Raw genomic sequence first — 24,163 nt, forward strand, 5'->3', positions numbered from 1 at the left:
CTAGTTTAGTCCCCGGTGTATTACCAAGAACCAAGGGCACAGGGGTTATCGGGAAAGAACTATGTAGAGGAGGAAAGAAATCTGCAGGAAGCAAGTTGCCTGGTCCATGTTGCTGTCATGCTCGGCTCTGCCGGGTGATGACAGGACCTACAAGGGCACAATAACAGGGACTAATTACTTTTAGATTCCAGGAATGGTATACCACTAGTGAAAGGATGTAAACCAAGACTGCAATGGCCAGATTGTGTTTCCTCTCGATTTACCCCAAATGCACTGCACCAGATTAAGTACATCGGTCCTCACAGTCCCTACTGGAGCTGGACAAAAATTCCAATTTTTCCTAAATTTTTTTTGTAAAATTTGAGATGAAACATGTCGGACCTTTGCGGGTCCACTAAGAAAGTTCTCAACAAGAGGGCTCCTTATACAGCTGCCATGTGGTTTGGCCGTATCTCTATATAAAGGATGGTGAACAGTCTGTAGATGGCCGGTCAGGAATTGGTAGTTTATAGGGTATTGTGTAGGAGGGATATACGGATTACACTGTCCTATAAGAGATACAATGGACAGCCCGGAAGATTTGCTGTAGAAATTTCTGCAAATGTCCTGTTCATCTGAATGAGGCTTGGAGAAATCCATGAGATTGCCAAAGAAACTCTGTAGAGTTATGGGGTGACTTTCAGTCAAAGAAATTTCTGAAACATATCTACGGAGCTGAACATATTCTTCATGTAACGCAGACACGAGTTGTCAGGATACCAGAATTTTAAGTCCCATACGGATACCAAGAGTAGGATCAGGATTCTCAAGGCCAAAAACTATCTTGTCTGGAGCAAGCCCCGAAATTCAATGAGCCATTTGTAGGTAGGCCATACTAAAAATATTCATGTTCACTGTATGGTAAGGGTTCAATCTTATTTAAAGGGGTTGTCCAGTTTCTGACAAATTTCATGGTTTGTGTAATGAAAAGTTCTACAATGTTCCAATATACTTTCTGTATCAAGTCTTCATCGTTTTCAAGATCTCTGCTTACTTTTAATTGATAGAAATCAGTCTATGGTCATGTGATGTACGGTCCGGGGTCATGTGATGTACGGTCCAGGGTCATGTGATGTACGGTCCAGGGTCATGTGATGTACGGTCCAGGGTCATGTGATGTACGGTCCAGGGTCATGTGATGTACGGTCCAGGGTCATGTGATGTACGGTCCAGGGTCATGTGATGTACGGTCCAGGGTCATGTGATGTACGGTCCAGGGTCATGTGATGTACGGTCCAGGGTCATGTGATGTACGGTCCAGGGTCATGTGATGTACGGTCCAGGGTCATGTGATGTACGGTCCAGGGTCATGTGATGTACGGTCCAGGGTCATGTGATGTACGGTCCAGGGTCATGTGATGTACGGTCCAGGGTCATGTGATGTACGGTCCAGGGTCATGTGATGTACGGTCCAGGGTCATGTGATGTACGGTCCAGGGTCATGTGATGTACGGTCCAGGGTCATGTGATGTACGGTCCAGGGTCATGTGATGTACGGTCCAGGGTCATGTGATGTACGGTCCAGGGTCATGTGATGTACGGTCCAGGGTCATGTGATGTACGGTCCAGGGTCATGTGATGTACGGTCCAGGGTCATGTGATGTACGGTCCAGGGTCATGTGATGTACGGTCCAGGGTCATGTGATGTACGGTCCAGGGTCATGTGATGTACGGTCCAGGGTCATGTGATGTACGGTCCAGGGTCATGTGATGTACGGTCCAGGGTCATGTGATATACGGTCCAGGGTCATGTGATATACAGTCCAGGGTCATGTGATATACAGTCCAGGGTCATGTGATGTACAGTCCAGGGCATGTGATATACAGTCCAGGGTCATGTGATGTACGGTCCAGGGCATGTGATGGACACACAGGTGCACATATTGTTATAGTCACAGCTGTGCACCTGTGTGTCCATCACATGACCTTGGACTGTTTGGTGACACCGAGCTAATCACGGCACTGAACCTTCTACCCCATAAAAGTATTGAAAAGTCAATGTATTGTGAAATAGTGTCTATATTCTGGCCCCAGTAACCCTGGCTTACAATGTGACACTGTATCGGGCCCCTGATTCTCCCCTGATGGCAGATGTAGGGGCAGATAAGCAACTACTGGAGGACATTCTTCCTTCTACCCTCTCCCATATCAGTGCTCAGTGCTGAGCCGAGCATGCATGTGTATGAGATGTTAAGCTACACTGTATCCGTCCACTAGTTCATCATTTATGGTAGTTCTAGGGCGATTCAGGGGTTCAGAAGAATAAGAGGTGCGCGGACCAGAGCAGAGAAGCCATCTTACATCATGCTAAACCGTATTCAACCTGATCAAAGGAACTAACGTCACCCAGGAATGATGAAATTACAGAAAAAAACACCAATATTGTCAAAAAAGGAGAAGACACGAATCCCTAATAACTGATGTATAGCTCCATAGACAGTAGGAGGACCCGGCACATCCCCCGGCCCCACCTGCCGTAATACATACGATAAAGCGGCCGCATTCTTGTCAGAGACTTTATTAATGCAGAAATTCTGCGCAGCAAGCAAAAGACGAAAAAAAATCTGGCATCACAACAAAGACGGATTATAATTATAGTTTGGTTGAAATTGAAATAAGTGATGACTTTTACTTTTTCCTCCAGGGACATTTTCAGGGATTCTTAATATCACCTAAACTGAGGAAAAAGACAGGAAACGCGAGAGCTCCCAAAATCTGCTTCCTCATAAGACACCGGGCAATTCTAATTTGGTTTGAGATCTAAAATAAGTGAGGGGGGGGGGGGGGGTTGTAAGGTGAGGCAGACACTGAGTGTGGTGGACGGACCGTCTGAGGGCTGGAGAGTCCTGAAAGTTAGGAGAATATTTCATAAATCCTTGGAGTTGGAGAAGGGAACAAACTTTGTCATATAGTTTGTTAAAGAAAAATGTTTGTTTCTTCACTTATTTGTGTCCTTTTGCTTCTTATGAAATCAATAAAATAGAAGTCTATGGAGAGGGAAAGGGGAGGAAGTAGAAAGACAACTGAATTCTGAATTACTATTCCACCTTCTGATGGCAAGGACTCATTTAATGCTGTAGACAGTCTCATATCTCTGTCTCTCTCCTTCTCCATAGACTACATTGTAAACTATTCAGCTTGTCAACAGAGCAAGGGCCAACAAAGGAGATAAAAAGTACAGACAGGAGTCTTCACACAGGCACTTTACTCTAGTGACGTATATTACGTTCATTCCCTTCACCTGTACTATGAATTTCTGATGGGTGGGGGCGATGGTTATTGGCCCCCCACAGATCTAATATTGAGGACATACTCTAAGGACAAGTCATCAATATTTTAGTCCCAGAAAATCCATTTCAAGGTAGATTTATATAAAGGCTTTTCATGAATGGCCAATCATGGACGGTTTGGGGCCCTTAGGGCTACCTCGGACGGCCATGTGTAGTCAGGGTAACATGGTCCACGTAATGGTCCCTTCCCAGGCCAACTGTGATTTGTTTAGACTGAACTGACTGCATTATAATAATCTCTGATGCTGTGACCTCCATCCTGACTATGGGTCTACTGTCTTATACGTACAGAATAGTTATGGAGTCAGAGACTTCAAAACGGAATAAACTCGTACACCACGAAGATCCTTCTACAGCAAGTAAAGGAAGTGATTGAGTTATCATTTACCTCTATGGCCATGAAAGGTTAGAAATCAGAAAAAATGAGTCTAAAATTTTTGAAACCATAAAAAGGCGGCCGCGCTTCCTACAGTTGGGTTTGACTGAATCTCCTGATTTTAGTAGGACCAGTCGATTCTATCATGTGTATTAGATTACTGGATATTTGGCCGATGTTCAGAAATCTGCTAGGCTGAATTTCAACGAACTACAAAAATTTTATTTCAACATGTCTGATCCATTATTCTCAAAACCGCACCAATCATGCGTGTGTAAGGAGATTGGCAGGGACAGCTGATGGCCCAAAACCTACTGGGAGTTTACGACCATTATAAATCCAACATCTCAAACCAGGCCCACAAATAGATCGCTTAGGTTAGGGGATCCTGAATCAAACGGTGTTCTCTTCTTATGAATCATTGCCCCCATTGCCAAGATATCACTGATTTTGTTAATATGGAAATGAGCTCTTTGGAGCGATGAGGGCCTTGCTACGTATTTCTATGGAGCAATGGCTATGCCTTCATTGCCCCAAAGAGCTCATTTGCATTTACAAAAATAGTGATATCTGGGCAACGATTCACAAGGGGAAAACACTGATTCTGGTGATAGTAACCTATCCATCTGCAGGACTGGGGTTAACCTATCTATCTGCAGGGCTGGGGTGATATGCTGGGTCTGGTGACAGTAACCTATCTATCTGCAGGGCTGGGGTGATATGCTGGTTCTGGTGACAGTAACCTATCTATCTGCAGGGCTGGGGTGATATGCTGGGTCTGGTGACAGTAACCTATCTATCTGCAGGGCTGGGGTGATATGCTGGTTCTGGTGACAGTAACCTATCTATCTGCAGGGCTGGGGTGATATGCTGGTTCTGGTGACAGTAACCTATCTATCTGCAGGGCTGGGGTGATATGCTGGTTCTGGTGACAGTAACCTATCTATCTGCAGGGCTGGGGTGATATGCTGGTTCTGGTGACAGTAACCCATCTATCTGCAGGGCTGGGGTGATATGCTGGTTCTGGTGACAGTAACCTATCTATCTGCAGGGCTGGGGTGATATTCTGGTTCTGGTGACAGTAACCTATCTATCTGCAGGGCTGGGGTGATATACTGGTTCTGGTGACAGTAACCTATCTATCTGCAGGGCTGGGGTGATATGCTGGTTCTGGTGACAGTAACCTATCTATCTGCAGGGCTGGGGTGATATGCTGGTTCTGGTGACAGTAACCTATCTATCTGCAGGACTGGGGTGATATGCTGGTTCTGGTGACAGTAACCTATCTATCTGCAGGGCTGGGGTGATATGCTGGGTCTGGTGACAGTAACCTATCTATCTGCGGGGCTGGGGTGATATGCTGGGTCTGGTGACAGTAACCTATCTATCTGCGGGGCTGGGGTGATATGCTGGTTCTGGTGACCGTAACCTATCTATCTGCAGGGCTGGGGTGATATGCTGGGTCTGGTGACAGTAACCTATCTATCTGCGGGGCTGGGGTGATATGCTGGGTCTGGTGACAGTAACCTATCTATCTGCAGGGCTGGGGTGATATGCTGGTTCTGGTGACCGTAACCTATCTATCTGCAGGACTGGGGTGATATACTGGTTCTGGTGACAGTAACCTATCTATCTGCAGGGCTGGGGTGATATGCTGGTTCTGGTGACCGTAACCTATCTATCTGCAGGGCTGGGGTGATATGCTGGTTCTGGTGACAGTAACCTATCTATCTGCAGGGCTGGGGTGATATGCTGGTTCTGGTGACAGTAACCTATCTATCTGCAGGGCTGGGGTGATATGCTGGGTCTGGTGACAGTAACCTATCTATCTGCAGGACTGGGGTGATATGCTGGGATCTAGTGACTTAACACCAGTTTTGTCTTATTTTCTGCTAGTTCCGTGACTATATATATATATATATATATATATATATATATATATATATATATATATATATATATATATAAATGACTTGCACATAATGTTTATATCGACCTGTAATATATAAGTGAGCAGTTTCTGACTTTTGCTCTGTGTTACGCCCGGACTTTGGTAAATGGGCAGCGCTGAGAAATATTACGCAGTTTTTTTGGTTCATGTAATTCAAAGAGCCAAATGACGAGCGAGAAGTTGCCGTTTGTAAGAGCCTTAGAGGACGAGGTGTCGGCTACTGTTCACACTGCCTGGCTGCTGAAGCTACAATACTCCTCGCTGTCAGCTCAATGAATAAACATCTCGTCCTCCGATTATCATAATAATTGGAGTCTCACAAAAATCTTCTCATTTTTCAGGAGAAATCGAAATTGTCTGCCAAAATAACAAGTGCAAGTCCCCGTAATAATGATGCAGATTAACCTCTTCCTGCATTGGGATTTGCATCTGCGTCATAAGAAACACTGAGCTTTATAGTCAGTACCAAATTTTAACAAAATTGCCTAATTTGTAGATTTGCCCCAATATATACATTTATATGAAATCGGCCATAATGACGTCCTGCAAAAGACTGAAGCCTCCTCTAACTACGGGGAGAGAAGATTCCTAAACTTTCTCACCATTACTTCTGGACACTTGGTATAAAACCGGTGATTTCTGTTCTGCCCGATCTGACGTCAGGACGTTCTGGAGGATCAGATCTGTGAGATTCAGCTTTATACGATTTGGAGAAGGATTATAGAGTAACAAGCAAAGTAAATTGTGACCGGACTCCTAGAGAGACAGTAAGAGTCCTGACATTGAAAAGCAACTCTCTCTGCACCATTGCATGTACACAAAAGACTGTGCGGGCCGAGTAGTCAGGACTCTCACTGTCTATTGTAGGAGGTCTGTCAGGGCCAGATTATTTATTTGCTTACTTATATAGCGCCATCATATTCTGCAGCAACGTCAGCCACTATCCCATATAAGACTCACGATCTACATTCCCGATCACTATGACTTTGGAGTGTGGGAGGAAATCGGAGTATCCGGAGGAAACTCAGGCAGATACCGGGAGAACATACAAACTCCTTGTCGAATCAAGTCTTAGGATTCCAGAGCTGCAAATCAACAGTTCCCACAGTTGTCAGTAACCAGTGAGCCACCGTGGTGGTATAGTCATATAAACCAATGTATCATAAAGCTTTGCTTCTGTGAACGAGAAGCAGAAGTCCCCTGACAGGTTCACTTAAAGCCTCTCCTGTCCATGCCCATGATATGGGAATTGTAGAGAGTTCTGTACAAAACTGGGCACAGTAGAGACCACCATAAATCAACAAAACATAGTGGAGACCACCAAAAATCATTGTGAAGTCCACAGAGGATCAAAAAAATCTTAGTAAAGCCCACCAAGGATCAACTAATCATAGTAGATTTCAACAAGAATTATTGTGAAATTCATCAAGGATCAACAAATCATAGTAGAGTCCACCAATGATCATTGTGAAGTCCACCAAAGATCAAAAACATAATGAAGTTCACCAAGATTCAACACACCAAAGTGGGGTCTACCAATGATCATTGTGAAGTCTACCAAAGATCAAAAAAATCATAGTAAAATCTATCAAGGATCAACAAATCATAGTGGAGTCCACCAAGAATCATTCTGAAGTCCACCAAGGATCAAGAACATAGTTGAGTTCACCAATGATCAAAAAAATCATAGTAAAGTCTATCAAGGATCAACAACTCATAGTAGAGACCACCAAGAATCATTGTGAAGTCCACAGAGGATCAAAAAATCTTAGTAAAGCCCACCAAGGATGAACTAATCATTGTAAAGTCCACCAAGGATAAATAAATCAAAATAGAGTCCACCAAGAATTATTGTGAAGTTCATCAAGAATAAAAAAAAATCGTAGTAAAATCTATCAAGGATCAACAAATCATGGTGGAGTCCCCTAAGGATCATTGTGAAGTCCACCAAGGATCAACAACAAAGTGAAGTTCACCCAGATTCAACATACCATAGTGGAGTCTACCAATGATCATTGTGAAGTCTACAAGGATCAAAAAAAATCATAGTGGAGTCCACTAAGGATCAACAACATAGTAAAGGTCACCAAAGATCAACATGTCATAGTGAAGTTCACCAAGGATCAACAAACCATTGTAGAGTCCACCAAGGATGTGCAGTTGGAGCACTTGTTGTTTATGTAAGGAATCAGAGTAAAGTTTTTTACTTTTTCAGTTTTCTTCTGAAACCGACTATTTGGTCACCACTTAGTGACAATTTCCCGAGACACTTCTATAAGGGGGACGATATTGTAGCCTTTGTGTCACCAAAACATTGGCCTGACTAACTTTTGAGCTACCAATTTCTGGCCATTTCTATGTACTGGATGGAAAAAGAAAAAAAAATTCCACAAACGTCTGAATTCTGAAAATCTAAAATCTTTGCTAAACAATTTCCCAATGACTGTAAGAAGTCGCTGTAATCTGATAATTAGGATGATCATGGAGATCTGGGCGTAGGGAACATTTTGAGCCCATCTTTCCCCCTTCGCCCCGCTCGTCTTACTGAAGGGTTTGGAGACTTTTTCATTATTTGTAAACCAATTGAATTAATTCTGTGTTTTTAATGAAAACCTGCAGAGTTTGAGCAAAGTTTTTCATCCTCTCGCAGCTCTTACCTTTTTGTTGTTTTCTTTAATATCTTGGGGATTGAGGGACTTGTAGTCACTGAAGGAGAAAATGGCAAAGTAGGTACAAACAAAATTTGATACAAAAAAAAATATATATATAATTTTTTTAAACAAAAAAAAGTCATAGAATAAAATCGTAAGGCAAGGAGTAATTTTTCAGCAATTCAATCAACAAAACTAATAGTGTGGAAAATTAAAACGGACAAAAATATATTAATAAATAATCTGAATATGGCGGGATTCAGCGCCTACAGCTTTTTGTCTAAAATAGGAGGCAAGGACCAGGGACAAGCTTTGACAGCCAAATTTGCCATGTGGTAATCCCTTGTCGTCAATGTTCTAAGACCTACAGGCTTATTTCTCTCATCTCATTTCAACACGAACAAAATTTTTAATAGCATCTTGAGGTCAGTAGTTTCTATAGGATTAAGGGCAAAAAAATATCATAAATGAGATGGCAGCTCAAAATGAAAGGGGAACATTGATAGTCAAAAAGGTGCATGGTATTAACCCCTTGCAAATCGGCATTCCACAATCCCCAGGAGAACACGGGATAAAATATGTTGGCATTTCCTGTCAAGGGTGATTTGGGTTTTTTTTTGGGGTCCCCATACTTACATCAAGTCCGGTCTAAAGTAGTTTAATATTGCACAGAAGGCCAACCCGTTCCTCCAGGAGGTGGTGAAGTTGGTTATTTTTACTCCCCTATAGGACTTTGTTACTTCTTTGCACCAGGCGAGTAGTGACTGGCTGGCGTTGGGTTGTCGACCGAGAGTTGGACTTGGTAATGGACTTGGCTGAAAGAGAGAAAAAAGAATAAAAACAGTTAGTGCCGATGAGAATCCATAAAACAAGGACAATACGCATCATGACCAACACTGTGGTCGCCCAAAATGTGGTAATTTTTGTGTTGCGTGTGGTATTGCAGTCCCATATAGCTGGGCAGCTGTGGCCCCTTTAAGAGCACAGTCACAGACACCATTCGTATACACTAACTCTACTATAGTTTTCTCCAGAGTGATATAGAAGAAACGGAAAGAAACTGATCTAGAATGGATCCCAGAATTTTTGGCATGGCAGCAATAATCTTGGCATGTTATGAAAGCTGAGAATCTCTACTTCTAGGTGGTATAAAACCTGAGATACGGCCATTAGTAGTGGGTAAATGCTTCAGCTCTGCATACTGCATCAAGTACAGAGACACGGCCTCCCCGGCAAGGCTTAGTTTACTGCCTGTTTTCTATTAAAAAAGAAGTTAGTTAGGATACAAAAATTTTAACTGCACACCCCCCATACTGCAGAAAGTTACACTTGACTAAAATCTCCCATTGTGTTGACATGGGGACAATGGAACTGAATAGGCCGGTCCTAGCAGTCGATATTTTTGGAAAATGGTAACAAGAATATTGTGCTGAAACTTTGTTGGCTACACCATGTTCACATCTGCACTTTTTTCTGTTCTTTACGGAAATTGCCGGCCTAAAAGGTTGGGCTTGCAGGACGGGTCTGTCCTGGATGGCACCTGCATCAGATGTGAACAGAGCCTAAGAGATATGAATGAGGTCTTGTAATACGTATAGAACAGCAAGTCCTAAGCACATTCTATAGACCTCTGATGGGGCCGTATCCAGGTGGGCAGGTAAGGATGTGTATCCAGATGTGTATTGTTACAACGTTATATAAAAGTATACGATGAAAATCTGGAGAACCCCATTGTGTAGTGTCACAGAGGGCGATGTCCTTCCCATTTGGGTGTTTTATCAGTTTCACTTGAAGGATCTTTCATTTGCTCGTGGTCAATAGACAAAACTCGATGGGCCGACAAATATTTCCAACAAACGCCACATAAACAAGGCCACTTTGTTGGACCAGCAGAAGATGGCACTGGATGGGGCGTGGAGGATTTCAACATGCCCCATGCTTTTTTTTTTTTTTACCCTTCGGTGCATGTCAAAAACTTCATACATTTTAGATGGCCTACCAGTCCTGCCAAAAATGGCGAATTCAGTTGGCGCATGGCCATGGCCGCATATACCGGAGAAGACTCTTTATACATAGACCTCAGCTCTCAGTGCACAGACCTCAGAATATTATAATTCTATTGGACCCAGTATAGGTCATCAATTAAAGATCAGTGGGAATCTGACGCCAAACGCTGCAGCCTCGTCACAGAGAACCGAGCCCCATGCTATACACCGTATAGTCCAGTCAGTTGGATGGGACTGAACTGCAAACAGGCCAAGTGACTGATGACTGTAATGTCATATAGACTATGAATGTCGGATCTTCATGTTCTGTAACTGATCACCAATCCTAGAGATCGGTCACCAAATAACGGCCCCTTTAAGGACCTCTCGCCATTGCAGCAGCTTCATCCATTGACATCCATGTGTAAAGTATTTCTATCCCTGACAACAGTGGACAAGCAGTATTGTCATGGGAGCGCTCACCGGAGCCTGAGGTCGCCATGAGCTAATGCTATTCCTACCGCACAGGGCGCTGATCTTTTTGGACTCCCAAACTTTCGCCTTAGGCCTCTTTCACACTGCAGTAAGAGATACAAAACCTAAAAGTAACCGAAGCTCCTGTAACAATAAGTTTATACATCTAATAAGGAAGGATTGTTCACCTTTTACCCCTCAGATTTTCCTTCTCGTCGTTTCCTTATCTTTTTCCAATTGTAAAATCTGATAAGTCAAAAATAAACTTTCCGAACACGTCGAGGTGAGACGTGAAAATGTGTCAGGAATGGCTGAAATGACGAGGAGTGAAAGTGGAATGTTTAACATTTTTTAAAGTTTTTTATATTTGTTGCCATTTAAGGCGATAATCTAAACATAAAGGATCGACAGCAAATAAAAACTGCAGTAAAAACGCAATTTCTCCGATGACAAACTGTAAATTTAGACAAGAAGTGAAACACTGGATTTTAATATGACAATATTTATGAGCAGGTAGTGAAGTAAGAAGTCTCGCATGTTCTCCACCCCGGCTGTAATCCTTTGATGTCAGTAATAGCTGACAGCTCGCAGAGACATCCTGAGCAGTCTATACTGAGCCATAGCCCTTGGCGAGCCCCCTGCGACGTATCCAGCGCCGAGCGCCGGCTCTAGACTTCTGTCTGGACACAAATGGTGCCGAGGGAAAGGGTTTGATTGTGATTCCGACACTTCAGGCGCTATAGGCCTCATGTCAGGGGAACACGCCCCACCCAGAGTGAAGTCATGTAAAATTATCTTTTCAGTTACAATGGAAAAAATGACAGTCAAAAAAAATAAAAGAGGAACTTCAACATTTCGCCGTCTCTTTGATGACAAGACTGAAGGTGGATATGACATTTCACAAACGCAGGTATTGTCGCTGACAGTCTCTCGGCCCAGAAGGTTAACCCTTTGGTGCTCAGTATGGAAGGTAACATGTTAATGGGAATAGTAGCGACATATTATTCAACCATCAGAGAGGGGAGATTTTTTTGGAAGCAAAGTTTTAGATTTGTTTTAAGGCCATGTTGCAGAAATGCAGCTGTATTTGTTGAGGATTTTGCTGCGGTTTTTTGGAGCCAAAACCAGGAGTGAATTGAGCAGAAGGGAGAAGTATAAGAGCTTCCTATATATGTCCCAATTCTCTTGTAGTCGTTCTTCTGCATTAGTTAAAAAACTGCAACAAAATCTGCAAAAAAAAAAAAAGCTGCATTTCTGTGCCATGGAGCCTCACTAGATCAAAAAAAAAAATAAAATAAAAAAATTAGAGGAAAAATTCTGCAGCTGCCGCTCACTGAAATTAATGGGAGGGAAAAACATTTTTTGGGGGAGAATTTTAAGGTGGATTCTGCCACAACATTTGTCTGCAAACAACATCCTTACAAGTGATGGCGCGCGGCTTCTGGTAAGGCCTAGTGGTTTAATAGCTACGGCAGAACTGGGGGCCATTGTTAGGCCACAGGCGGACGCGGTGCGGATACACAGAAAACTCCTCCAGTGCTATAACCGTAGGCTCTAAGGGGTTAAAGTGTTGGCCACCGCTGGGATCTCGTATACACGGCGCATCCAAAACAGAAAACCAAACACAAAAGTCAAAACTTTTATAGCAAAGCACAAGGTTTCTTACACAGTAATTGGAATATAATATTGTAATCGTGCTGACCCCTGTGTGCTACAGGTGAGGGCCGCGTGCGAGACAGGTGAGGGCCGCGTGCGAGACAGGTGAGGGCCGCGTGCGAGACAGGTGAGGGCCGCGTGCGAGACAGGTGAGGGCCGCGTGCGAGACAGGTGAGGGCCGCGTGCCATACAGGTGAGGGCCGCGTGCCATACAAGTGAGGGCCGCGTGCCATACAGGTGAGGGCCGCGTGCCATACAGGTGAGGGCCACGAAAAAAATGCTGCACTTTGGCCTTCAACTATCAAGCCCAGTTTTTGCAGATCACTTACTATTGCTGACAGGTGAGAACAAAATTATTATTACAATTTTTTTTTTTAAATTAAATTACAACTTGAATAAGTTGCATCCTGAAGAAGATCACGGGCTTGAGAATATGAAAACAAAGCCCTAATAACTAATTCAGAGAGGCAACAAGTTTTGTACTTTTTTGCGAGTGGAGCGCCAGTGCACTTGTGTAACCCAGTGCACCATTCACTGCTATGGGGCTGCCAGGACTGTAATCTCATAGAAGTGACTAGAGGGCTGGCCATGCAAGTGCACTGACGCTCCATCCACAACGAGGCTTTAGGGCCCCCCGGGTAATGGACACTTATCTCCTGTCCTATGGATCGAAGTGCCCATAACAGCACAACCCCTGTAAATGTTCTTGCACAGGACCCCTCAGTCGTCTCTGCCCGCACCTGATGGAGCCCGGACATGTAAGACCACCTCTGAGGATCTGCCTGGAAGTGTCGGGGGCCCCCCATCCCATGTAAATAGATAGATCAGTAGGAGAAAAAAAAATAAAAAATCAATTGGGGGTTGGAAACTTTTTTAAACGTGAACAAAAACATCAGAAAACTCCTCTGACGCTTTGATAAATGAGTCTCTTCATGGACTAACAACTATAAGATTGGAGATTTGGTCTATTCAGTATATAAGAGTATATTCAGTATATATATATATATATATATATATATATATATATATATATATATATATGAGTATATTCAGTATATATAAGAGTATATTCAGTATATATATGAGTATATTCAGGACTATATAAGAGTATATTCAGTATATATATGTGAGTATATTCAGTATATATAAGAGTATATTCAGTATATATATGTGAGTATATTCAGGACTATATACTCCTCATAGGCCATTTCTATCAGACGTCTTCACATTTCTCCATCTCATTACGGCCACATTCACACTCACAACTATCTGCTCAGGTTAGGAATCAGATGAGGTCAGAGACAATTCCCATAGTATAATAAGCGGCAGGTCTAGTGCAGGTAAAGGACGCCCTCGCTTGGCAGGAGGGAGTGACTGCAGCACAGACACGACCTGTCACATTCTACACCCGGGTGATTTATGGATCCATCGCTTGTGGGAAGACAACGAGAGGCCTCGCAGGAAGGCAATAATTCACCGAAATTACACGCAGGCTAATGAGTTCTCTGAAGGAAACCACCAACCTGGCAAATAGTTTATTTACAATGCTCATGTAAATCACAGAAGGAATAGATAGTGTCAGGGAATGGGAGCGCCCTCCGAAATACACAAAATACACGTGCCAAACATTGAGCAGATGGAACGGAGGAGCCGGTACAGCAATTCCCAAAGTGGCAGATAACAGAGAGCAGCAGCACAAGCAGCCCGTGATAGAGTCTAAGACTACCTGACGTCTTCATTAGGGTTGAGCGATCCCGATCAGCAATTGAGTAAATTTCACGATCGCGATCAGAATTCCGACCCGATCTTTTCCAGCGGGATTGAGGTCGGAGATTATTTCAAGATCGGCTCAACCCTCAAGTGACTTTTCCCATAGAGAAGCATTGACTAGGGTTGAGGATCGGGAAAGATTGGATCCTGATCGGTGATCGAGCAAATTTCATGATTGCGATCGGCTGAAAAATGATCGGAAATCGGATTCTGAAATCTCAAGATGGGCTCAACCCTAGTCTTGATCAGAACCCACCGCAAGGTCGCATGGACTTTCCAGGATTAGGACACAAGTTATCACACCAGGAGCTAGCGTAAAAAAAAAAAAAAAAAACAACATAGGAGCAAATGCAGACCAGGAAACTACAGCAAAAGCGCACAAGTAAGGTCACCCCGAGAAGGGGCAGAATATCCAAATCAGAAGGGTAAAAGTGTCCAAGAAACATCTGCAGTCCAGAAGAAGAATCACAATGCTGTACACTCAATAAAACAAGAAAGTGGTGTAACCAAAAGTTCAAGGGGTAATAAGACGACCTTGTTCAGACACGACAGATTTATAGCACAATACAAGTGGATGCAGTTTTTTTTCAAAACGTTACATATGCAAGAAAAAAAAATCTACGGCACATTTCTCAATCAGCTCATTCTGATAAACCAAATTAGGGGATTCGCACAATTTTTAGATGACAAACTCCCTAAACTGGTGCCAATAAAATGTTGTTACTCTTCCCCAATGGTTTGTGTTATAAAAGTTCAATTGGAGTTCGCCGCGTTCACGAGAACGTTCTATTACAACAAAAAGCGGTGCAAAGAATATAAGACGGCATCAATCACTGGCGAGGAGAATCGGACAAGGGGGAACCAGCGCGCCCCTCGTGAATACAACAGACTCATAAGTATCAGCCCCCTATAGTAGAATTTACCCGAAAGGTAACAATGAATTTATTTCCAAAAATGTAAAAAAAAATATTGCAATGACAGAATTCTATAAATATAACACATCTATTCAATATATAATAATAAGGAAACTGGGCAAATTGTGGCCACCAAAAATCTAAGCAGTCCACTGGGTATACAAGGCGCGCCCATCACGGCGGCCTAACAGGGAGACAATTTTGTTTGTTTTTTTAAGAATAAAAACCCCTCAGTGATACCTGTTACTTTTTATAACTTCTAACCTAAAGAACATGAAGTGTCAGACAATTATTTGGCTTAGTAGCTAAAGTGAAAACTGCAGGATTTTCTGTATTTTCAATGCAAAATTATTTTATTGCCATTATTACATTTTGGTCTCTATTCACATGTTTAGGTTTCGTCCATCTAAAACTGCAGACAAAAGTCCAGCGTGCAGAGACAATAGTGGGCGCCCAACGAAGCCCATTACAGTCAATGGGATCTGCTGACGCCATTACAGTCAATGGGATCTGCTGACGCCATTACAGTCAATGGGATCTGCTGACGCCATTACAGTCAATGGGATCTGCTGACGCCATTACAGTCAATGGGATCTGCTGACGTTGTTGTCGCCATTAGATTGATGAATTGTTACCGTTTCGTCCATTCTTTCGGTTCTACAAGGATCGGACGCGCTAAACGCAGATGTGAACTTACCCTTATATGTAACAACATTAAAAAAAACCTATCAGTGAATTAAACAAGTCCTGATATGTGTGAGATTCAGGTCCTGACAGCCGGATCTCCCACATTTCGCCGTCTTGAAAGCTCGTGTAGGTAAAACATTGGCCGACTCGCAAGAAGCTTTCAGCAGTTTAGAAATTAACCCTCTACATTAAGAATACGTTTCATTTAAAGGCATATCCTGTCTGTGAACAGACCGAGATCCTCGAGGGAGCGAAGGGATTAAGGTGTCAGCTACCAGTCTGATTCAGGAAAAACTGGTTTCGGCATTTGCAGAAATAACTGGTCAAAAAGAAAAAAACAAAACAGACCAAAAAGATCCCGAAAAATAATAGAAATGTTAAATCAGAAATATTCCACATTTTTTCCCCGATTCTTCTTCCAACCATAGAAGGGACTAACAAGCAGCAACATATTAAAGCCTCATTGTGACACAAAGCTCCTGATATTACAACAGCTTACTCTAAGACTTTAATCCAACTATCTTATTTTAATTAACCATTTAATACCGTTTTCACATTCGGCTTTGACTTGGCGACTTTGGTGGCCCGATTGCGAATTGAATTGTTATCCAATTTGGTCACATGATCTCGTCTTAATTTCTACTATTTTTTTCTTCTATAGGAAACATTGGTGTGAAATTTTTAGAAGTCTACAGAGAATTTTTGTAATTCCAAACTGATAAAAAAAAAAAAAAGCTGACGACTATATGGCGGTGTATTGGGGTGAAGGACTCCGGTGCCATAGGAGACACATCCTAACTGTGCAGGTGCTACCATTTTTTCTGTTGTCACATGGAATCCAACACTTTGGGGGCAAAATATCCCGCCGTGCACTACAGAATTCTGGTGTAAGAAAGTTGCCAATCTCTACGTTACACATTTTTTTGCATTTTTACACCACCGTGTTATCTGGTCCAGCGGTCCGTGCAGCAGATTTATCTGCAAATTTATTGCAAAATTGGTGGAGTCTCACTCCTTTAGGAGGGAGGTGCAGAAGATGGAGAAAGATCTTAAGACAAAAGTGTTAGACCCCATGCACTTTGCAGAGTGAGCTATCCCAGGGCGTTTCAGGTGCTCGGAACGGAGCGCAGACGTAGAAGGCATTCAGGATGAAAAAAAATAAAATGGGACCCACCATAGTATGTGCATAAGGCCTTAGATTTAGATGTGTCACAGTTTATCATACATTGTGCAACATTTAATACATTTGGTGGAAATAACACCAATGTAAACTGTATAACAAATCTCCCTCTGTGTGTGTCTGTGCAGAGCTGGAGGACTTTTTGCACCTCTACATTTGCCCTATTAGGGCCCCATACATTGAGAAGAAGTTACCCCCCATAATACAGCTGCCTGGACTGACCATGACTCCACGTCTTCAATATGGCGGCACTAGAAGCTGCCTACAGATATAATCACAGCGGGCCACGCACGGCTACGGTTAAGCACCAGCAGCATTTCCTATCTGAATGAAGTAACGTTGCGTCTGGGAGGGGGAGCGCTGGCAGCACCCACCTCCTGGCATGGACACGTCTGTTAAGAGATTAGCATGGAAGAGAACATGAATACCTAATAAGATCCTTACAGCCTTACTGTTTAAGTGTCAATTATGCCGTTCTCACAAGGCATTTCACTTATAATCTTTATTCTGTCAAAGGGCTGAAAATCGTTTTAAACGGCTGTGGAGAAAAATCTTGTAAAACCGCCATACTACAATGTACGGCTGTGAGAAAAGCACCGCAATCACGGCTCCCAATGCAACGTATAGAGGTTGTACACGCAGTATTAGGAGAATGATTAACCATTTAGGTTTTGCAAAAATATTGCAGTCGGGTATTTTTGCACCCTCACGTGTATTCCGCGTGATATAGGTTTCCTGCCTCCGACTCACATCTAAGAATACCAATAGACAGTCACATACTAGACCGCGTGATTTCATGGAGTGCGTGCCACATAAACTGCAGACACCATCTTGTTGTGTGTTGACGTACGCCAAATTCCCCCAAATCCTGGAGGGTAATAAAGATCAGACTCTTAGGCTTATTATTATCGCCCTTAATCCACTGACATGACGCTGGTGACAAATGGCAGATCACTGGAGATCTGATCACTGGGGCGCCAAGAAGTGCTGCAAAAGAAAGCCTCAGTTCACCGATTTTCTCCATAAGACTGAGATGTCTGGATAGAACAAGTACAGGATGTAATGTTGAGGTGGATTCCGCTTTTACACGTCTATTGACAGGGCCTGGAAGGTCCTTTTCATGCTGTCAGGGCTGCCGCTGGGTAGAGATGGGGCTCCAAGGTTAGGCAACTTACACTAGGGTCACACTAGCGCTCAGGTCTCCATTGTTCGGGTCCGCATTAGGACTCGAAAGATGAAGACCTGATCCACTACATATCAAACAAAAAAACAAAAACAAAGAAAATAAAACCCGTTAGACGATTTTTTTTTATATTGAAACTGGTGGAGAGAAAAGTTCTCCAATTTTAAGCAGAATCTCCTACAAAGACCCCATCTGGGATTGGGGAGAAATCAGAGATCCTACAATGGAAACCCGATGTGACGTATTACTGCACTAATAGAATAAGAACGTGAATATCACTCAGTGTTAAGAGCCAGGACAGACCTGGGTAGAAGGAGAAAGTTGGGGAAATTGGAAAAACAAAAATGACCCAGACGGTGTTTTATTTCTCAGTGAGTTTCCTGCGATGTGCCGCGGTTCTCCTGTATCGGGTATAATTGCTATCCAGGTCAGGACTTGTTGGCGAGGCGGTGGCAGCTTCAAGCAGCGATGTGAATTTACAAACCTGAAAGTGTGAAATGCAGATGAGCAGAAGAAAACCAACAACAAAAAAATATAGGTCCAATGAGGATCCCAAGGCAGTCTCCAAACTCAAAATCTGCAGCTATACAAGAAACTTCTAAGCTGCGCTCACAGTTCCGCACCTTCAGAGCTGAAATCTTAAGAGTATTCCTTGCTGGGTCAATGTCTAAGCAGTGCTGCTTATGTACAGTTATATACAGAAAATAAAGACAGGCCTAAACATATAAGAAAAAACAAGGAAAGAGAAGAAAAAAAACAAACTGCCATTGGCTTCTATAAAGCTGGACTTTTTCTCCAGTAACTTAAAACAGAACTAAACTTTAAATTTTTTTCATTAAATCCACAGCGCAGGTAAAGATAAACTTGGCAATATAATTTATTAAAGAAAAGCGACGGTTTCTTCACTTATTTTCCTCTTTCTGCCCCATCAAATATGTACAATAGACGTCTATGGAAAAGGGGGAGGAAACTTGCTCAAAGCAGAGACATCCACTTTGCTTCCACAACACAGCGGGGCTATCAGGGATTACTAGCCAGCCTTCTTCTGACTAAGTTAATTGACACGGCCTCATATCTGTGTCCTTCCACCTCTCCTGCCATAGACTTCTTTGTAAATGCATCTGTTTGTGAGAGTATGAACCAGACTCCCTTAGATAACAAGCAAAGGAGAGAAATACTCAAAGACTCAGGAACTTCTCCTTAGTGAATTATATTGCAAAGTTTGTTCCCTTCACCTGCACTATGGATTTATATTAAAAAGAAGTAAAGGCTGGTAACACAATCTAACAATATGTAACACTGCGTAACACTATGTAACACTATGTAACACTACGTATCACTATGTAACACAATCTAACACTATGTAACTTCGTATCACTATGTAACACTACGTATCACTATGTAACACAATCTAACACTATGTAACACTTTGTATCACTATGTAACACAATCTAAAAATAAAAAATAAAAAAGTAAAAGCTTGCTGACACATTTAACCATGTGAGTGACATCACTGGTCCCTCTCCAGCTACTGCTGAGGCCGCTGATCCAGTCTTTCCGTCCCATGACCCTCGGTGTTTCTGGAAACAAGATGTAAAGGGCCCCAACGGCAGACAATGAAGTGCTGGGGACAGGTGTATAGGCCCCTTTTTTATTTCACCCCTCCCACGGTCACCCCTTGAATTGCTCCCAACCCCTTTAATGCACTGAAGAGCATGCAGCCCAAAGCACCGTATTATAAGAGCTCATGTCTGTAGGAGACACTGTGGCCTGATTCCAGGTACACCGAGCAGCGTCTGCCTGTAGCTCAGGGCTGTAATTTATTATTGCGCTAAGATAAGTCAGGCAAAGTATTTTTAGTTTTTGACACTGAATATACTAATATTTAACCCATAAAATGATGCTCAAAAGTGCAGACATCAGACTCAGGAAACATCTCCTGCACATCTGCATTTTATTTTTTGCTCTTTCTGTTGGTTCCCGGATTTCTGACATCTCAAGAAAAATGGATGCGAAGGTTTAGACTTAAATTATTGCTCTGATATCTGGAGAATATTGGAAGATCGACTGTATGACCGCCAGAAATGACATGTGAATACAACCCAACACTAAACCTCATTATGAGCGGCCGCATGTATAATTACTTTCACGCCAATTAACCCTTTGAGAAAAACAAACACCTTCTGCAATGACTCACAGGATCGTTCATTTCCATAAAACACAAGTGCGGATTCCGGCGCCTGTGAAATGTTCTTATCTTGTATCTTTCACCTTTTAACACTGGGATGATAATAACAGCCATAGCTGAGATTTCACAAGCACAGAAAGGTGTCTCAATATTAGGAGTGGCACATTAAGGTAGAAGAAGTAGTAGCGGCTCCTTGGGGCTCGGCCAAGACATGTCAGAATGAAGATATAAGTGGCTGCAAGAAAACCTCTTATCTGATCAGTATTGATAGTAAACAGGTCCTAGAGGGTGTCAGCGCCTAATAGGTGAGGCTTACACGGACATAAATTTACATCTATTAAAGTTTTGTTACATCACAGAATAGCTGAAGATTGATTGGATTCCTTTAAGTATGAACTGTCCAAGTATTTCCACAAGAGAGTGACACTTCTATTATACTTCTAGGTAGGGCACGTTCAGGCCGCCATGAATCAGAAGATCCATCTATCACAAGGACAGTCAAGCAACGGATTGTCCTGTTTAGAAAGGTAAATGGCGCTAGAATAGGGCCCCAAAATTGGGAACTATCAATTATGGAGAATGGCTACAAAGACTAAGTAGAGAAATCTGTAAGTCTGCGCATTATATGGCCAATAAAACCGATGTGACAGCCCCCATGAACGGCACAGGACCCCTATATACCTATAGAAGAGTACAGCTAAATATCTGGAGTCTCAGCAGAAAACTGTGATGTCTACATGACTGGATCAGAGAATCTCCAAAACTGCGGCTTCTATGGAGTCATCCAACATATATTAGTTAGATATCACCATAAACGGAAGGAAACCGGTGAACGAGAAACTGCGGAGTCCGTCTTGGGGTGAAGGTAGAAGAAAGTTAAGTCTCCGGCTTCAAAATAAAATGATTTTAACATATATTCTGTGATTATTGATACTGTATAATCCATTAGATAGATTGTTGCATCATTACTTTCACTTGATTCTGAAGATTTAGTGGCTAGGTCTAGATCCTGTAGAACTCATATAATATATATCACTATGGCGGTAAGTCATCTATGAAGTAGTAAGAGCAGAAGTCGGAATTGGCCTGTGGAAAAATTGAGTTGTTGATGGTTTGGCCTATGAACGCCGCAGCTCTGCTGGAAACAAGGCCGAGACTCCAGATTCACGTGCGGAATGAAAGCTCGATCATTTGGTCCGATCCCATAGAAGAGCTACAATAGCAAAAATTGATAAAAAGCAAATGTTGGCTCTTGACATTAAGCGTCAGAATAGACAGCGCCTCCCGAGCTTCGTGTGCATGGGGCAGAGTATCTGCAGACTGGTCAGAGTACCCGGCTCCACTATCAAGAGAGTCTTCATTTCACATATGAACTGGCCCATGGAGCAATGGGAGACGTTGGCCTGGTCAGATGGAGGTTTTCTTTTACATGGTGCGGAGAGCCAGGTGCAAGTTAGAGGCGGCAATGTGATGTCCTGAGCAAAGTTCTGCTGGGAAACCTTGAGTCCTTGCATTCATGTGGATGTTTAACAACTATCGTCACATGTTGTGGCTCTTTCCATGTTCCTTTCTACATCGCTGTGTGTTAGTTTGTTGAAAAACCAAACTGTCAAGTACCTAAACATGGTAGAGCAATTGCACCCCTTCGTGGCAGCAATACATTGTAAAGGCAGTGGCCTCTGCCACAATGCAAGAATCATTCAGGAATGGATGGAGGAACACGGCACTGTCTTCAAGGTGTTGGCCACCAAAGTCCTCAGGTGACAAACCTTACATCAACCTGCTCAGCTCCCTGCAGACTGAACTGCATTTTCCACATGGTACGTGCCCTTGAAATCTCCCTTTCAAAAAAAAAAAATCCCCTATTTCTCATACATGATATAAGATTTTGACCTGTGTTCGGAAGACTCACCACTAAGACATAACAACCTTCTTTCCAAATCAACAATCCTTCCACGTTCAATGTCGGCTACATCTGTTGCTTTTTTCCCCATTGTTAGAAATTCCAGACTTAATCCTATTTGACTTTATGTATGCAAAGGTCATTGTGAATTCCACAAATGGAGAAGTGATAGTAGGAGCTCCGCGGAGCTAAACATGACAACTGTTCCTGCAGAGCATGCGGCTAGTGTGCCGGGACCATCACAAGTACTTTGTTTACCGTGCAGGATTCCGGCCGTATGCAACACGTCCCCAGATAAAGCCAGTGGCGGAAATCAAATTGAGCACCATAAGGCGGGTGTGCGCTCCGAGCCGCCGTACGATGATCTGCATACTTGATGAAAAATGAAGCCTATGTGGAGCTTTGCCGAGTCTGTTTAATTCTGAAGAAATTCACTTAGAGGATCAATGTAAAGATACTTCACTTTCCACTATCAAAGTGTTATCTCAACAGCCAATGAAGCTGAAGTCAATGACGGTTCCCACCAGATCCCCGGGGACGCACATTGATGAATTTCTACATTTAGTTCCCGTGTTGCGCTTAAAGGGATTCCTTGAAGACGACTTTCCTAGGTCAAGGAATTTCTCAGCAAAATGGAAATGTTCAGCACTAAATCAGGCGTAATAAAGGAGGAGGTTTTATTGTGTTTTTTTATGTATTTTTTTGTCACAGTGGGCGGCCTTCATAGTCAGCCATAGTAGGCTGGAGCCATGGGATGTGACTTATGGGTTGTTACCGTTATTACGATATCGAACATCGCCTGCCTCGTTTACCGGATGGGAATTGTTCAGTTTAGGTTTATTCTGTTTTTCGGTTTCTAAATTTTTATTTGATAATTTGAGGCTTCATTCAAATCTCTTGTCGCAACGTCGGCCTGAATTCAGCAAATGAAAAGGTCTAACGTGTACAATGTTCTCCTCCATGGATTTTAGTCTAACAAGAATGGACACCTGACGGACCCCATTATAGTCAACGTGAATATGGTGTAATGGGTTTATTTTTAATTCTAGAAGGAGTTGTACAAGATTAAACGTAAGCTTGGGGAGGTGGGAAAAACAAAATCCTCACCTGTCCCTGGTGCTCCAATGTCTCCTACCCCTGCAATGCTTTCGTCCAGCAAATGTCCCCGTTGCACGTGACCACTGAGGCCAACCGGTTCCTAAAGTTTTCAGTTTATGAGCCAATGGCTTCTAGGTGAGCACTGCGGCTCAGTCAGCGGGATACCTCTATAGTAGGAGCATACCATCACTGAGGTCATTGGGGGGGTAGCCTTATAGATTGTGCAGCACCATCCTACCAATTATTATGATAATGTGACTCCCTAAGGAGAGAGACCACCTTCTCAGGCGTGTGGAGTCTTACAAAAAGCCAATTTAGCTCCACTGGGGGGGGATTATGGGAAAAAAAGAAATCTGTTTCCAAAGATGTAATGGCAGACTTATTTTATTTTCCGATTTACATCTTGGGAAACAGATTTGCCTATTTTTCCCTTGTCCTACCAAAGTGAACCTCCTCACCTAAGGCCTGGGTAACCGGTGGATCAATGTGATTGGGGGGGGGGGGGGATCTACTGGGGTGTCCTGAAATGTTATATAAACCTCAATTCCATATAGAATCCAAACCTCCATCATGAAATAAGGGGTTAAGTTTACTTTGGGCCCTCACTAGCGTGTGAACTGATTTATTACTCTCTAATCTCTCCTTTGGTCTGTACATGAAGCCTAAATAAAGAATTTTAATTAAAACATTATCTTAAAATAATAAAATTAAAATGATGACGTTATTCTTTAACGGCCACGTCTTAAGTGTTTGGAATAAACTTAGAAATGGATGAAGCTCAGCCTGGGTTTTACTGTCTCATCGTTGCGATTCATGGT

The 24,163-nt window shown here is 42.8% G+C and overlaps 1 protein-coding gene across 5 annotated transcripts in view; it reads right to left on the bottom strand.

The window, feature by feature from the left end:
* Positions 1-24,163, bottom strand: part of EHBP1 (EH domain binding protein 1) — a 249,130-nt gene that overhangs the window by 139,037 nt on the left and 85,930 nt on the right. For all 5 annotated transcript variants that reach the window (XM_075266974.1, XM_075266972.1, XM_075266971.1 and 2 more), the window contains 2 exons: positions 8,944-9,122; positions 8,314-8,362 (listed from right to left, as the gene is read on the bottom strand). In XM_075266974.1, coding sequence (XP_075123075.1) covers positions 8,314-8,362; positions 8,944-9,122 — 228 coding nt within the window. The remainder of the gene's footprint in view (positions 1-8,313; positions 8,363-8,943; positions 9,123-24,163) is intronic.

This window comes from Leptodactylus fuscus, chromosome 3, assembly GCF_031893055.1.
Source record: "Leptodactylus fuscus isolate aLepFus1 chromosome 3, aLepFus1.hap2, whole genome shotgun sequence".
Classification (NCBI taxonomy): Eukaryota; Metazoa; Chordata; class Amphibia; order Anura; family Leptodactylidae; genus Leptodactylus; species Leptodactylus fuscus.